Source organism: Sminthopsis crassicaudata, chromosome 5, assembly GCF_048593235.1.
Source record: "Sminthopsis crassicaudata isolate SCR6 chromosome 5, ASM4859323v1, whole genome shotgun sequence".
NCBI lineage: Eukaryota > Metazoa > Chordata > Mammalia > Dasyuromorphia > Dasyuridae > Sminthopsis > Sminthopsis crassicaudata.
The window spans coordinates 198,538,222-198,555,224 of record NC_133621.1 but is presented as its reverse complement, the minus strand read 5'-3'; the positions used below and the strand labels follow the sequence as shown (position 1 = coordinate 198,555,224).

The 17,003-nt window shown below is 39.3% G+C and overlaps 1 protein-coding gene across 5 annotated transcripts; it reads left to right on the top strand.

Annotated features, from left to right (window-relative positions):
* The first annotated feature begins 315 nt into the window (after positions 1-315).
* On the top strand, positions 316-16,723 carry HDHD5 (haloacid dehalogenase like hydrolase domain containing 5). Of its 5 annotated transcripts, none has more exons than XM_074269405.1 (8): positions 316-555; positions 5,873-6,076; positions 8,297-8,409; positions 12,055-12,148; positions 13,157-13,190; positions 13,834-14,008; positions 15,525-15,713; positions 15,883-16,723. In XM_074269405.1, exons 1-8 carry the CDS (start codon positions 427-429, stop codon positions 16,193-16,195), a joined length of 1,251 nt encoding a protein of 416 aa, XP_074125506.1. In that variant the 5' UTR covers positions 316-426; the 3' UTR covers positions 16,196-16,723. The 5 variants fall into 5 exon arrangements, with proteins under 5 accessions (XP_074125506.1, XP_074125510.1, XP_074125507.1 ...); XM_074269409.1 differs by having other exon boundaries at positions 348-555; positions 5,840-6,076; XM_074269406.1 differs by lacking the exon at positions 316-555 and adding an exon at positions 579-1,109.
* Positions 16,724-17,003: the final 280 nt, after the last annotated feature.

The following is a 17,003-nucleotide window of genomic DNA, read 5'->3' as shown; positions in this document are numbered from 1 at the left end:
ATGTAAGGTACCTTGGGAAGCTTAAGGGGCTATATAAATGGTACCAGTTGCATATTATTACTCTGGGTTGGATCTGTTGACCCAAAAAGTCTCTCTAAATCGTCCAAAGTAACTCTTTTCATTCCGTGGCTAGCTTAGGTAGGGACCACGTGCCTTTATTGACCAATGGGGCCCATAATTCAGCCCCATCCGGCAAATGACCTCCGCGTCTTTCCAGCCCTGGAAAGCAAAGGACAAAAAGAACGGGAATCGAAGGACTACTACTCCCGGAATGCTTTGCGACATCTACTCGGTCCCGAGCGGAGAGAGCAGGCCTCTGATTGGCTGAGAGAAGGGACTGGGAGAAGAGGAGTGGGGAAAAGGCCGGAGGAAAGTGAGCGCGGGCCAGTTAGTGGCACGTGCTGCGGCAGCGGCTTGCACGGCTGGATGGGGTTGCACACTTGCTTCAACGCGGTCCGAGCCGCTTCGGGTCGCTGGCTTCGGCAGCGCCCCCTCTGCAGGGCATGGGGTCTGCAGGGAAGCCCCGGGAGGAGCTACATCGGCGGCTTCCCCCAGGTGAGCGCGCGCTGGAACTACCGAGGGCGCAGAGATCGCGGGGGCGCGGAGGGAGGAGCTCGGGTCTCGCGTCGGGTGGGCCTCGTTTAACCGCTGTTCTTGAAGCCCACCGGGGAGGGAGCCGCTTCTCTGGCCCCAGGAATTTAAAGATCCGCGGCTAGCTCCGCCTCCTCCGCCTGGCCCTGCCACGCCCTCCTCCGCTCCGCCGCTCTCCACCCCCCTCCCTCCCGGGAACTCTATGAATCCTAAATAAGATACCTGCTTCCCTTCTGGGACTTTCTGGACCCCTGGGCTTGTGACCCATCCCCACCCCCACCCTCTTCCAGCTTCGGGTGCTTTACGTGTAGCTTTCCTTTCCTTCTATCTGCTTCTATTTCCCTTCCCCAGCCCTATTTGCCCTTTCTGTTTCCATTTTTAACTTTCCTTTGAACCACAAGTTCGAGATTTGGGAAATTGATCTCTCCGCTACTCCTTAAGCGGCCCTCCTCCCCAAGATGTCAGTGAGTTGTTCTGCCGCTCAAGGTGGAGATTCCGCTGCAGGAAAGGAGGGGAAGGTGGGTTAGCGTGAGAGGTTGTAAGTTTATAAACAGGGTCAAAGATGGTAAGTGATGCAAAGATTCTCCTCCCGCTGTCTTTTCCTATAATTCTACACATATTATCTGTGCAAAAGCTCTTACACTTTATATGTTCTCTCTCCTATCCCACGTCCTGTTTTTATGTTACCTGTATTGTATGTATGCTTATTTATGCACAATCTCTAACTTTCAGCCTTAGTCTTTCTCTGTGTGCTGATTCCTTCTGGTCGCCTACAATAAACGTGCTCCTTTCTGAAGAAAAAACCCCAAACCAAATCCCGCCATCAGTTACCTCCTGTGTCCTCCCCTCTCGCACAGCCAGTCTCTGTCCCTTCCATTTCCTCTTTTTTCACTGCTTCAGACCTCACCTCTCAAATGGAGCTTCTGCCTTCAGGGTTACCAGGGTTCTGTCGGTCTTTTCTCAGTTCTCATTCTTCTTGCCTTCCATGCAGCAGTGCACACTTTGGACCACTATCCTGGGACTCTTACTTGTCTCTAAAGTCATGACATTGTTCTCTTTTCATTCTCCTACCTGTCTAGCCTTTTCAGCCCCCTTTGCTGTTTAATTACACTTCCTAACTTCGGACTGTGTGGAGACTTGTTTTATTATCTCTTTAAATTTCATAAGCTCCTGTGGTCTTAATTAATTATCACATATTTACAAATCACTTAAAATTGTGTATCTTACTCCTGCTGCCTGGATAGTTCAAAGTGCAGGGCCCAAGGACTTGTCAATTTCATGGTGTCCAAAACTGAATCTGATTCTATGTTGCCTAGACTGTTAAGTTGTTCCCATGGTGGGGTTTTCTTGGCAAAGATGCTGGAGTGGTTTGTCATTTACTTCTCCAGCTCATTTTACAGGGGAGGAAACTGAGGTAAACTGAGACAAGTGACTAACACAAGGTCACACAGCTAGTAAGTGTTTGAGGCTGGATTTGAACTCATGAAGATGGGTCTTCTTGATTCCAGGTATATGCACCATCAAACTACTTCTTCCCTGGGGATAGCAACCTCCTAATTGGTCTCTGCTTCAAGTCTGTTTTCTTTTCAATTCATCCTAAAGTGATTTTCCTAAAAGTAATAGGGATGAACCCTTCTCTCCTGTTTTCAGTAAGCTCTAATGGATTACTATTTCTTTTATGATTACATGTAAGCTATTCGATTTGGCCTTTAAATCCCAGACTGAGCCTACCTTCCCAACTTTTTACACAAGATTCCCCTTCTTGCATATAGTTTAGCAAATGGACTTTTTCAGTCCTCTTCATATATGACACTCCCGTCTCCTGTTTCCGTGCTGCTTTGGCTGCCCTCCATGCTATACTTCAGCCTTTTAGAATCCTTTGTTTTCTTCAAAAATCCGCTCAAGGGTCATCTATATCTAATAAAGCCTTTCCTAACTTGCTCCACATTCCAATGTTTTCCATGTTCAATTTGCCTTATACTTATTTGCATATATTCTGTATATATTTATGTATGTACACAGTAATCCTCTAATAGAATGTAAGCTTCTTGAATGCAAGGACTGTTTTACTTTTGAATTAGGGTGTCTGTCCAGGCTCATAGCACAATGTCCCTAAAATTGCCAGTTATAGCAATAAAAGAAGAAAAAATTGAACCAATAGCTATAGGCAAAGAAGAAAGAAAATCATTGCTCTATACAGTTGATAAGATATTGTTCTTAGAGAGCTCTAGAGTTAATTTAAAATTGTTTGAAATAATGATTAACCAGCAGTTTTGTTGAATATAAGATAAACCTATATAAATTATCAGTATTTGTATAAATGATCAATGAAACCCAGCATATGTATCTAGAAACAGAACTTCATTCAAAATAACTAGAGAAGCTTTAAAATATTTGGAAATATACCTACCAAGAATCCCCCAGATATCTAACTGTAAAAATTTTTGCAGAAATTAAACTCAAACACTTATAGAAAAATTACATATGCATAGATTGAGCCAAAATAATCATAATGACAGTACATCTAAATTAATTTACTCATTGTTGTACCAAATCCTAAAAGAATATTTGGACTAAACAAAAAATATTTTATAGACTTAGAAAAAAATAAAATTACATTATTCTCATAGAAGAACAATAGTCAAGAATCTCAAAGGTAATCATGAAAAAACCGAGAAGAAAGGGAATCTGTGGCAGATCTCAAATTGTTCTATAAAGCAGTAATAGGATTAAAATGATTGCTACTGATTTGCCAAAAAGAAAAAAACTTCTAGTATATCAGTGCATTTTCTGATTTCTTTTTCCTATAATTTTCAAAGCCAAGTTCACAAAGGACATCACCAAACTAGTGAACTCTTGAGAAAGAGTCTGTTTTGGTCATTTTCTGGAGTTTGATGTCTCTTTGGCACTGCTCTCTAGGGCAAAAGGGATTGCAAGAAGGAATAGAATTCCACACAGGAGGGGACAGACTAGAAAAGCATGGAGATGAGAGATGAGGAGAAAATTCTGCTTTCAGAGAGTTGACTAGTAAGACATTATTTTTGGTTTGAATACACAAAAGAGGAATTAAATAAGGCTGGAAACATCATTGGAATTAGGTTGTAGAGAACATTAAAAACGCAAGACAGAAGAGTTTAAACTTTTAAAGTAGTATTCAGTGAAGATTTTGGAGCAGGTTCTGTATTTTTAGGAAGATTCATTTGGCAACTGTGTGAAGATGGGATTGGTGCAGGGAGACCAATAAAGAAGCTGTTATAATAGTCTAAGTAAGAAATGAGAGCCTGAATTAGGTTTTGAGCAGTGTGAGTGGTGAACAGGAAATTAATAATAGGAATATTTTGGAAGTAGATTCGACACAATTTGGCATCTTGATTGTATTTGGGGATAGGGAGTGAAGGAAAAGAAAGTTTTGATTGACTTATTTTATACACCTGGGTGATTTGGAAGTTTCATTTTGAGAAGGGCTTTTCCAGATTGCTAATAAGATCTCTGACATTACTCTAAAGAGAGTTGTTTTAGAACTATTCTGTGTCTTGGAATTTATTAAACGGGACAGTTACATAGTTAGATTTGTAATTATACAATTATATAATAAAACCTGTAATTAAGGTGAATCACTTTGGCAGTTGTATGAAGAGAATGAGTTGGACTAATGAAACACTTGATATGGGTTAGGAGGTGATGGCAACAGTACAGTATTATGTGTGTTTGTATGTATGAATATATCTATTGTGTTTGTTGTGTATATAATTATGTACATTTACTTCTCTTGATGGACTTTAAACTCTTTGAGAATAGGGTGTGTATATTTTTTTTTGGTCTTCATATCTCTAACACCTAGCAGGTAGTAGGCATTTTAACAAACACTTATTGATTGATTGAGAGGAGTAGAAGTGAGAAGAAAATATCTGGCATAGCTGCTTGATTTAAAAAAAAAAAAAGACATACAGAAGTAAAAGGTTTGCTTCACAGTGGTGAAGGTCTGTGTTAACAAAGTGAATTTGGAGTAGAATGATTTTATGAATTTGTGTAATTTTTTTTTTTAATATTCAGGAGGCTTGATGTGGAAGCAGAAAAAGCTTAGGGGGGAAAGGTTTATCAGGACTGAAGATCTAAAAATTGAGAATAGCTATAGAACAAAGGAGCAGGGCATTCAGGGGAGAACAATTGAACTGGGTATTTATTAAATCTATTGTGAAGGGAAATAAGACCAGGTCAAGAAAAGGATTGGGGCAGGTATGTGCTGGAGCCAGCTCCTAGTCCTGAGTGCTAGTTGTTAAATTTTCAGCATGGATACTTATACTTCAGAAATCTACAAATTCTACAATTCAAGGCTTGATTTATCATTTTGTTGGTTGTAAAGACTTTAAAAAATTTTAGAGAAAATGTTAATGATGCATCGTTTGTCCTTTTTTTTTTTTTTTTTTCCTCATGGAGAGCCAATTATTAAACATTTATTAACTAGCACATGTTTTGAATGGAGATCATGGTGAGAATGATTTGGGAAAGACAGAAAGATAAGGAATTATGATCAGACAAGGGAATTTCAGGGGTCAAGTAGAATAGTTTCAGATGATATTGAGATTTAAGGTATAATTATCTTTCTTGGTATCTAAGATAAAGAAAAGAAGAGGTCATAAAAAGTTTGTAGAATTTAATTCAAAGACTAGGATATTTTAAGGACAGATATCAGCATGTATATTGAAATCTCCAAATATGAGAGCAGGAGTAAGGGTGGGAAGATCAAGAAAGGAAAGTGTTCAGACTATGTAATATAAGAGGGATAGAATAAAACTAAGAAAAGGAGTTGTTGCTAAGAGAATCTTACATAAATTTCAATTTATGTTTCAGTAATTTAAAATCTAGTAGAGTAGAACTATTATTGTTATGCTTCCTTGGTTGCCATGAACTCTTTAAAGGTTTGTCCTGTAAATTGAGGGTGATATCTGAGCATGATGAAGTAGTTAAAAAAAACTAGGCTTTGAACAGCTGGACCCTGGCTCTGCCATTTTTTTCTTTTTTTAATGCTAGTTGACCATAAATAAATCACTTAAAAATTAGTGCCTCAGTTTCCTTATCTGTCAGATGGAAGTAATGATACTTATTATATACCTCATATATTTGTTGTGAGGAAAGTATTTTGCCATAAAGCACTATAGAAATACCAGGTGTTAATCTGTTGAGCCTCTTTCTCTTATAACTTGAATTTCCTTTCCTTTTCCTTTCTCCCCTTATCCCTTTGATGCAGTGGTAATTCCCCTTTCCTGCCCTTTCTGTGCAGACCCCTCCAACCTTTGGATTCCTCTTTGACATTGATGGGGTGTTTGTCCGTGGCCACGAGGTGATCCCTGCTGCTTTGGAAGCTGTCCGAAAACTGGTTGATTCTGAAGGACTTCTCCGAATGCCAATTGTTTTTGTCACTAATGCTGGAAATTGTGCACCACATATGAAAGCTCAGGAGCTGTCGGACTTCCTGGATTTTCAGGTAAGGAACAGAATCCTAGAAGAATGCAGCCCTCAGAGACCAGTCTTTCTGGTCTTTTCAAGGACATTACCCACAGTTTGAACATTCAGTGTTCCTCCATTTTATGGTATCCTCTTAATTTGGGATTTTCTAAAATTTGTACCCTTTGTGTCAAAGCCCCTTTTCAGGCCACCCCAGAGTACCTCATTTTCCTTGTGTTCTTTATACTCCTCAGCTCATTCAGCAAGGCAAGGACGGTGTATGTTCAGCTTTCTAGTACAAATTGCAAAGTTCCAATATGACTGATTTGTTGGAAAATGTATCAGAATGCCTACGTTTTTTGAATGTTTCTTTAGTCACCTTAGAAAGTTGTGCTTGTGTTTCAGTGTTAGTTCTGTTGAGAACATTTGTGGATGTTCTTGAATAGCCTTTAGAACCTGCAGCACTTTCTTCTGAATATATTCAGCAGTAAGAAATCGTTTGAGATTGAATTTGATTTTTAGAAATAGCTAAAGGTCATTAGGAATCAATTCTGGTGAATTAGCAGTGTAAAATTAATAGAATCATAGGCTTTCAATCTGTTAGGGACCTTAGAGGCTAACTGGTCCAGTTCCCTAATTTTATGGATGAAGAAATTGAGCCTCAGAGAGTGTGTGACTTGCTGAGCTTCATAGAAGAAGTAAGGAGCAAATCAGACATTCATACCTAGCCCTTTTGAATGCAAGTTCAATACTCTATCCACCATTTTGTTTCTTTGTTTCTTTCTCTCTCTGTCTCTCTGTCTCTCTCTCTCTCACTTTTAAAAGACTCATGTTCTTTGTATAGCTTGGGAAATGATCCAAAATGACATTTCAAAAAGACTTACAGAATCAATATGACTGCTTTGAATGATAACATTGGCCTAACTGCAGAAGCAACAGAATGTAGTGGATTGGATTTAAGGTTGGAGAACCTGGTTCAACAGATATCAGTGCGTATATTGAAGTCTCCAAATATGAGAACAGGAGTAAGGATGGGAAGACCAGAAAGGAAAGTATTCAGACTAAGTAATAACTGTAAAAGGAATAGAATAAAACTCAGAAAAGGAGTTGTTGCTAAGAGAATCTTATATAAATTTCAGTTTATGTTTCAGTAATTTAAAATCTAGTAGTAGAGTAGAACTAGGTTGTTATATTTACTTGGTTGCCATGAACTCTTTAAAGGTCTGCCTTGTAAATTGAAAATGATATATGAACTTGATGCAGTAGGTAAAAAACTATGCTTAGAACACTTGGGCCCTGGCTCTGCCATTTTTTCTTTTATAATACTAATTGACCATAAATAAATCACTTGAAAAATTTAGTGCCTCAGTTTCCTTATCTGTTAAATGGGAGTAATAATACTTATTATATACTTTCGGCAGTTATTAGCTCTTTTTGTGCTTATGTCTTTGGACCAATTCACTTAATTTCTCTGATTTTATGTTTCTTTGTTTGCAAGAAGAGTAGGTCAAATTAGATGATCTCTAAGGTATATATCTCCCAACTCAAAATCCATTATTTGGTTCCAGCTTTCCATATATGTTCTTTTTTTAATGTTATATTGAAACCTGGTCTTATTACTTTATAGTTATACCATATAAACCCTTTTTTTGTGGGGAGGGAGAAAGAGAGTAAGACAGTTGGGGTTAAATGACTTGCCCAGGGTCACACAGCTAGTGAATTAAGTGTTTGAGGCCAGATTTGAACTCTGGTTCTACTGACTTCAGGAACAGGTGTTCTATCCACTGTGTTGTCCCCCGTGTAAGTTCTTAAGAGTTCTCTTAAGATGAATCTTTTGTGAAACTTTGCATTAAAAAACTAATCTCCCAGTGGGAACTGGGGGGAGAGGGAGGTAAATTTTCATGAAAATGAAGTACACACATATAGCTGGGATTTTGAAATTAAGAAATCTCTGTGTCTTTCAGGTAGAGGGACAGCTTCAGTAAAAGAGTATTTACCTGAAGTTGACTTCCTGATTCTTTTGTTTTGTGCAAGAAATGAACTGGAAAACTTTTGTCTCCACCCTGCAAATGGCTTCAATAGGGTGTCAGGTGCCAAGTGGGGCTTTTGTTGGGCTAGTTTATTGTTCTTTTTTTTTTTTTTTTTTTTTTTTTTAATGCATCAGAGGAGACAAAGCTTAAAAGACTATATCTGCTCTCTTGCCTCCATATTTATCCTCTCTCATCATATTTACCCTTCTCCCAATTCTGTCTCTCTGCAGGTTGAACCAGAACAAGTAATAATTTCCAACAGCCCCTTGAAGTTCTTTAAGAAGTTCCATAACAAGCGAATGCTAGTATCGGGGCAGGGACCTGTGGTGGACCATGCCCGGAAGTATCCTTTTGGTGTTCTTCAGGATTGCGAATAGTATTAGAGTCTTTGTGCAAAGGTTAAATGAAGATATCTTATTGGAGAATGGAAAGGTGACAAGTTAGTGTGGAATCAGTGGATCATTGGAAGGTAGTCTTAGCCACAAAACAGTGATGGGGAAGATTATCAGGAAGAAAAAGTTGACCTGGGTATGGGGAGGACCTTCCCTGCCCTTGATAAATTTTCTAACTTTCCTCTATGAGCTGTCCTAGACTCAAGGAGTCAGTGCTTCTGTGAGAAAGAATAAATGAAATGCTGTCCTTCCATAACTCTCAATTGGAAAACCAAAACATACCTTGTAAAACTGTTATATTTATACAGATGAGTATATGATAAATTTATACAGATGAGTATATGATAAAAGTTTAACTCAATAAGTATATAATGTTAATAGTGTCAGATTCATCCAGAGAAATAAAGGAAGAGAATTGAGAAAATATCCTTGAATTTGATGATTAAGAAATCACGATGACTTTGGAAAGAGACATTTTCATAGATATAGTCACAAAAACCACTTAAAAAATTTGCATCAACAGAAAATTAAATCTCAAACATTATGAAGATTTGATAGTTATCGTCAAATATTTGTTCCAATTGGCTCCCTCTTAGGGAGTAGGACTAGGAGAAGTAGATTGAAGATGCAAGGACAGATTTTTGACTTGATTTAAAAACAAAACAAAACAATAAAACAAACCTATTATAACAGAACTACTTAAAAGTGACCTGGTCAGTAAATCTTGAGCTCTAAAGGTCTCCAAATGGAGTCTGGATAATATCTTGATAAAGAATCTTTTGAATGGATTCCTATTTAGGTCTGGATTGTTCTTAATGGTCTTTGAGGCCCCTTTAACTTGAGATTCTATGGTTCTTCTTCCTCCAGGATTCCCATGTTCCCCATGACCTACTTCTCTATCCCTTATGCTCCTACTGACATGCATCAAGATTCATATACTGTAAGTTGGGAAGTCCTAACATGACGCTTTTACTTTGTTTTGCCCATATAGTTTCTGTGGAACTCTGCTCTCTTCCTGAGGTTGGGATTGGAAAAGGGGAAGAATTGCTACTGGGGAATGGTAGTTAAGGGGATAAGATCGGGCCATGGGCCAGCATGAAGTAGAATAGGAAAGGCAAAGAAGAGAATGAATAGTATGGTGACGGAATAGCATTTGGATGAAGTCCAGCTGTGGGCTCTAGAGCTTCATGAGGATTTTGTTTCTGTGCTTCCATTGTTTGTGTAGCAGCATCATTGTTTTGGCAGCACCAGAGCTGTGTGAAGCTCTGATAGGAGCCCTTTATGGAAGAACTGGGTGGGGAGGTGGCAGATGGGACTCATTGTCTTAAAGCCTTTGGGGAAGTTCCTGTTCTTTGATCTTCATACACACAGCCTGGCAGTCTCTTCACCCTCTTTTCCTTCCCTTGGGCTCCTTTCAATCTAGCTGAGTCCTATTCATCCATCAAGTCTTGGTCCATTCTGTTTGTAAAGCCTTCCCTGGCTCCCTGGACCCATGTTATTTTTTATCTTCAAGAATTAGTAATGCTTCTTGGCTGTTCCACTCATTTGGCACATTTAGAATCATGGTATTTAGATTGGTAAGAAATATTGGAGACCATCTAGTCCAATATCCCCATTTTACAGATAAAGCAATAGAGGTTTATAAAAGGAAGGTGACATTTGCAAAACAAGTAGTTCAAAACAATTTGAACCCACATCCTCTGACCCTTTAAAAAAATAATAGTTTTTTATTTACAAATATATGCAAAGATAGTTTTCAACATTCACCTTTGCAAAACCATGTATTCCACATTTTTCTCCTTCCCCTTCCTCCATCCCCCTTCTAAACATATTTCCACATTTACCATGCGGCACAAGAAAAATCAGATCAGAAATGGAAAAAAAGATGTGGGGAAAAAAAAAAAAAAGTGGTATGCAATTCCCCCTGACTGTTTCAGAGAAGAAGCTGATCTGCACAAGGAAAGGGAGTTTCCTCATTTGGGAATGCCCTATACATATAACTCTAATAAGAATCTATGAATGAGGGTCTTTCCTTATTCCTGTTGCCCCTCATGCACTGAACGTTCTAGTCAAACTAGCTTAACCTATGGTTCTTTCCCCATGACTTTCTGCCTCCTTCACATAGGCTGTCCCCACATCTGGAATACTCTTTCTTGCCTTGAATCCCTAGGTCCTAGACTCAGCTCATCTTTCACCTCTTATGCAAGCCCTTTCCCAAGCCTCTTTTAAGTTGTTAGTGTGTCCCTCTCCCAATCTCCACCCCCTACCATGACTGTGTTTACTTCCTATGTATTTTATATTGTGAAAGCTAGTGTGGATAGGAAAACCTGGCCGCAGAGCCCGCTGCTCACACATCCTGGCCAAGTCAGCTAGCTACTACATGTTCTAGGCTACTCTCAAATAAATTTCAGAGAAGGTTCTACCCTATATTGTTAGAGCTTTTCTACTGGGAAGTTCTTTGTATTTGTGAAATCACAGGTCCAGGACCTATTCCTTTCTCTTTATTTTATATTAGTTTGTTTTTCTATACTTTTTCTCTCCTAGGAAGTTATAAATTCATTGTATTTTTCTACTCAGAGCCTAACACAATAGCCTTGTCATGTAGTGGGTATGTAATAAATAAAAATTTATTGAATTGAATTGAAGCTTCAGACCTACTTCACACCACTTCAGGTTCTGATTCCTGGTCCACTGTTCTTTCTCCCATACATCATGACCTAGCCTCCACATCCTGCTGGCTGTGGACAACCAAGGTCACTTGTATGTGAGGAGACTCCTCCCCTCTGCCTTCATCCCTTGACAAATTTTAATATTATCTAGGTAGCCTCAATGGAAGGTAGCAAGAATCCCACTGATACATAATCTCTGAACAGTTTCTTTGCTTCCTTTTTGGTAAGAGTTTTTTCTTTTGTTAAACTCTTAGGCTAATATGACAGGAAGGGATCCTTATGATTGATGTGCTTCACAAATAGTATTTAATGATAAACAGTGTTTCCTTTAACAGTATTATTCAGCTACCAATTATATACATTGTAGTAGTTTTTTGTAACTTAAGGCTTTCTTCCCCTGCTGCCCAAGCTTCCTAGTTAGACTGACTTCTTTGGTGTTACAAAGGTATTCTAAAGACAAACCTAATTAAGATCCATTGTTTTAAGAGAGAACATGGATATAAACTGGACAGGAAGGCCTAGGTTCAAGGTATGCTTTTGACATAGACTTGTTGTTTAATCACTGGGAAATCTATTTATCCTTGGTGCCCTAGGCTCCTCTCTTAAGATTTTAAGAATTGTTGATGGAATATAGTATCTTTCCACACACAGACATCCTTCTACTGATAAAATCTCAGTCCAGATTCCCTCTGTCCCCCCTCAAAAATACTGCTATAAGTTATTTGCTCTCTTTTTCTCTGATGATGTAAATAATAGAACTAATATATTTGCTCATTCAGCTTGCTTAGTACTGCATTGTTAATAATTTGATGAGGAGCTGCAATAAGTAAAATTATTATTTCTCGTTTTGACTTGAACATGGCCTTCCTGATGAGGTGGCAACAAAATATATGTATCTTATTTTTCTTCCTTAAATTCATGGCTCAGCTTGGGTTTCCAGAATGTGATTACCGTGGATGAATTGAGAAAAACATTTCCTGTACTTGACATGGTTGATCTTGAACGACGGCCAAAGACTAGGGTATTGGGGACATCATTGGGTTGGAATCTGTCCTTCTCTATAACCTAATATCCCATTGTTCTCTCCTTTCCCTTTCCTTCCACCAGTGTCTTCAATCCGTCTTTCTCATCTTATGGCCTCTCCCATTAGGATTTTTGATAGGTATCCTTAGTGTTGTAAGTGCTTTGTGACTCCTCATATTTCCTAGAACTCTTCAAATAGTTTTATTTTTTATTATATCCAACACTGTTTCAGTCACTCCATTGTCTATACCAGGGCTAAGTCTACTTTCCTCCCTTCCAGAAACTAATATTTTTATGATATTACCCAGCCAACTTTTAGACCACGAAAATGGGAAAGATGTCCCCAAATATCTTTAATTATCAGAATCTGCCTGCTACACGTTCCAAAACAAATAGTGGGCTAGCCTATTCTTTTTTCTTATTTATTTATTAGATTTTCCCCCCAATAGTATTTTATTTTTCAAAATACATGTAAAGATAATTTTCAACATTTATTTTTGTAAAACTTTGTGTTCTAAAGTTCTTTCCCTCTTTCCCTCTTTTATTTTCTTTCTCCTCAAGACAGCAAGCAATCTGATATAGGTTATACATGTAAATATTTTTAAACATTTCCATATTTGTCATGTTGCATAAGAAAACTCAGTCTAGCCTATTAAAGCAAGTACCTATGGATTCCCATAGTAGGCTTTTCCAGTGTCACCAACCCACACCTTCAACTCCCTTCCCAAGTATCTTGCTCCAAGACAGACCCATTTCCCACAATTCTTTATTTGTTAAAGAGAAATTATTTCATGTGCTTTAAGGGTCCTTTGCTTTAAAAAATAGCCCTAACTCTTATTTCTATGGTCTTATTTCTCAAGCCTATCCCATCTAACAGCTTTGTTTTTTCTTCTGTTGTTTTTGGTTGGGCTGAGATGCTCCCTTCTCAAACCTGCAATTTGAATTGGGTGTGAAGTTTCAGTTGACTCAGTCCCATTGACAACTTCTGTTCTTTATCTCTTGACAGCCTCCCTTGGTGACTGACTTCCCCCCCATAGAAGGTAAGTGAAGTTCTCTGAGTTGGTCTCTCTGTCTCAGATTCTCAATTTTGTAAACTAGCTTAGGGGGATTAATTTGTCTCTTCCCTCATTCCAGGGAAGATCTAACTTTTCCAAAGCAGTTAGACTCTGAGTTTAGAAGTTAAATAGCCCAGGGCCTTCATTGTCCAAAAAAAGAAATAGGCTCAGAGTGATTTCAGCTGTATGCTGATTTCCAGTAGCAGAACCAAGAACAGAATCCAGGTTTCCTGATTCTTAGTCAAGTATTCTTTCAGGGACACTATGTTGCTTTCCTCTTAACATGAGGTAAAGTGGTAGGAATGGAATAGATAGGTGCAAAGCCAGGGCTTATTTCTTCTACAGTGGCATGACTGCAAAGAAGAAATTCCCTTTTTAACTCTGGGATTTAAATCAGCTCAAGTAAATAACTAAATGGCTTTCTACAAAGTTTATTGAGGTTGCGGTGCCAAAGGCACAATAACTTAACTGGAGCTGAGGAATTTTTCAGTTGAATGGCATTGAGTCAGTTTTCATTAGGGCTTTGTTCCAAATCCATTGCAGAGAGTATATAGTAAATGTCTTGCAAAACCCTTACCTTTATGTGGTTTTGTTTTTGTTTTGTTTTTGTTGTTGTTGTTGTTTAAAGGGGTACTCCTCCTTGGAGAGCCAGTCCGCTGGGAAACAAGTCTCCAACTTATCATAGATGTCCTTCTCAGCAATGGGAACCCCGGTACAGGACTAGCAACAGCCCCCTACCCTCATCTTCCTGTACTGACCAGCAACATGGATCTCCTTTGGATGGCTGAAGCTAAGATGCCCAGGTGAAGAATCGTGGCCTTTAACTTTGGAGCCTTGATCTTGGCCTCTGGTTGTGTCCTAATCATCTATAGCCACTGTCTTCTAGGTTTTATTCTGATACTATGAGAATTTAGCTCCCAAACTAGGAAGGGCTTCTGTTTTTCCCCGTTTCTGGGAACCTTGGAGTTGGTTTCATATTTTCCTTTAAATAAATCAGTCAGTTAGCATATACTTAATGATCAAGACACTTGTTAGGAGGATATAAAGAAAGTCTTCGTCTTAAAGGAGAAGGTCACAGAGTATTAGTATCTTATAATAATTATTGTAAGGATAAGGAATAGGGATTAGACCGAGGTCCTCAAACTACGGCCCACGGGCCAAATGCAGCCTTCTGGGTTATGGCAAAATCAGACTGGAAGTGATGTTCGACCTAAACGTTAGCAACACACACTTCTGGCACTGGGCTGAGGGGCGGAGACAGAGTGTGAGCTTTTGTTTTTACTACACTCCAGCCCTCTGACAGTCTGAAGGACAGTGAACCTGGCCCCTATTTAAAAAGTTTGAGGACCACTGGATTAGACTTGTGTGATTTCATTGATATAGGGAACTCCCAAGTTAGATTTCTTCCATTATTGCGGATTGCCACCTTGTCTTGGGAGAATTGACTGGGGCATGGAGGCAGTAAATGATTTGCTCAGAGTTACACAAGTATATGTGAGAGGCAGCACTGGAACCCAGGTTTTCCTGAATCTGATGCCAGCTCTTTATCTGATTTGCCAGGTGGATTTCCATAGTACAGATACTTCCTGATCTCATTTTATTCTAAGAGGAAAGTTGGAAGAACCAGAACTATTCTGCTGACTCTGGAAATGATAGAAACTATCTAAGTCATCAAGTGAAAGTCTTGGTGTCATAGGAAATTGTGAGGTTGGAGGCCAGACCTCCGTCAGTATTCACAATGTTATGTAGAAATCACCAGATTCTCTTCTCAAATGAAACAGGTTTGCTCAGCAGCAGAAATGTAATCCTTGTCTAGATTTCCCCTGCTTCTTCTGCTTCTTGTCCCTTTCTCTGTAATTGCTACATAGGGAGTTTGTAGCTTTTCTACCTGTCCTGACAATAGTTTTCAGTAAGTAACTGGTTAAGTTACCCTACTTTTTTCAGCCAGATAGCCTTTAGAGTGGGATCAGTGCTCTGACATTTTTGGTTTAATGGTTGTGAGTCAGGCATTTTCTGAGTGCTTTAGAATCTGGCACTCAAGAGGCTGGTAATTTGCTTGAAATTAGGATAATCGTTGGTTATATGGGCTGTGGGTCAGTCATAGCAAGGTATGAATTTTATTGTGAAATTCTAAGATCTGTGTCATAGTTGTGCATTTTCTATACATTTTAACCAAGTTAAAAATACATCTTTTTCATATAGTTTTATGCCAGAATACAACTTTTATTTTTAAATTAAAAAATATTTTATAATCTTTCCCCCCTCCTCCCCCCCCGGAGACAATTGGGATTAATCTTAATTAACTGTCTTCTTCCTTAGGTTTGGCCATGGAACCTTTCTTCTCTGTCTGGAGAGCATCTATCAAAAAATAACAGGCAGGGAATTGAAATATGAAGCCCTGGCAGGCAAACCCAACATCACTACCTACCAGTATGCGGAGTCCCTGATCAGGAAGCAGGCAGAGAGAAGGGGCTGGGAAGCCCCCATCCGCAGACTCTATGCTGTTGGGTAATCTCCTCCTCAAAGCCTCTGACCTTAGCCCTGTACTTTCTGTCCCCTGCTACCCTTCCTCTCTCCCCCTATACACACTTAGAGGCTCCCCAGTTCTCCCCATTCCTTTCCAAAGTTCTGTCGACTTGAACTGATTTGCTCTCTTCTTCTGGCTGCCTTTGCCCAGTGATAATCCAGTGACTGATGTCTATGGAGCCAACTTGTACAACCGCTACCTGCAGAACCACGGGAAGAATGAACTAGAGGAAAGCTATGCCGTGATCGAGAAAAATCAGGGACCGCCAATGGCAGAGAGATGCCTGTCCATCCTTGTACGTAGTGGGGTATATGATCCTTCCCAGACACAAACAGAGACCACGTTCCATGGCCACCGAGACTTTGTCTTTGACTCCAGCCTGCTAGAAGCCTCCCATGTGGTGGACGATGTACATGCGGCAGTACAGCTGGCTTTCTGCAAGGAGGGCTGGGATCATGTATAGGAGGAATGGCAGGTGGGAAGGATAAAAGGCGTGGCTAAGGCAAGGGAGGAAATGTGTTGAGGGATCTATGAATATTGCTTGTTGGGAAGTCCATGCAAGATAATCAGCACATCATACAGAATTCTCAGGGTCTGCTTACCCAAAGCCTCTCCAAATGGACCCTTCAGAAATAATGATGATGTTGGGCATGAGAGACTTTGCTTTTAGTCCTTGCCATAAGAAAATAGGTTAGACGGCACCTTGGTGGAAAAGTCAGATTTCTGACACTGGTACAGAGTGACTTACATTGTCATGACTGATCCCTTCACCTCTGTGCCTCATTTTCACTGCAAGTTAAATGGGATTAGATGTCTCTACAAAAGAAGGAAGGGAAGAGAAAAGTAATTGTTTTAAAGGACTTTTGCCCTCATTGAAATATTCTGTTGCATGTGTGTAAAGTGCCACTAACATTACATAGTATATTTTGAATGGTATCCAGAGGACTTTGCACTGATTTTTAAAAATTATTAATACCAAAAAGAAAATAAATTTCCATTATCCTGTCTAGTAAGAGGTTCTCTATCTAGATGCTACAGCAAAGCTTCATTATTTGGGAGGAGATTGTTGGTGAACTCAGGGGAAAGACTTTTGTAACATTTTCCTTCCCAGATATACTATGACCTAATTTCCCAGAGAAGACTGTGTGAGTGTGTGAGTGCACGCTTGCGTGTGCACATATCTGTATAGCAGGCTTTATATTCTGTTCTTTGCTCTCCTGTAATGATTAAATGATGATTATTTTGGGTGATTAAACTTGTCTCTTTATAGT

Excerpts from the sequence above, each read along its gene's own strand:
- HDHD5 (XM_074269405.1), top strand. The coding sequence starts at position 427 with ATGGGGTTGCACACTTGCTTCAACGCGGTCCGAGCCGCTTCGGGTCGC. Across the intron at positions 12,149-13,156 it reads AACGACGGCCAAAGACTAGG|CCTCCCTTGGTGACTGACTT; the intron begins GTATTGGGGACA and ends ATCTCTTGACAG. Across the intron at positions 13,191-13,833 it reads TGACTTCCCCCCCATAGAAG|GGGTACTCCTCCTTGGAGAG; the intron begins GTAAGTGAAGTT and ends TGTTGTTTAAAG.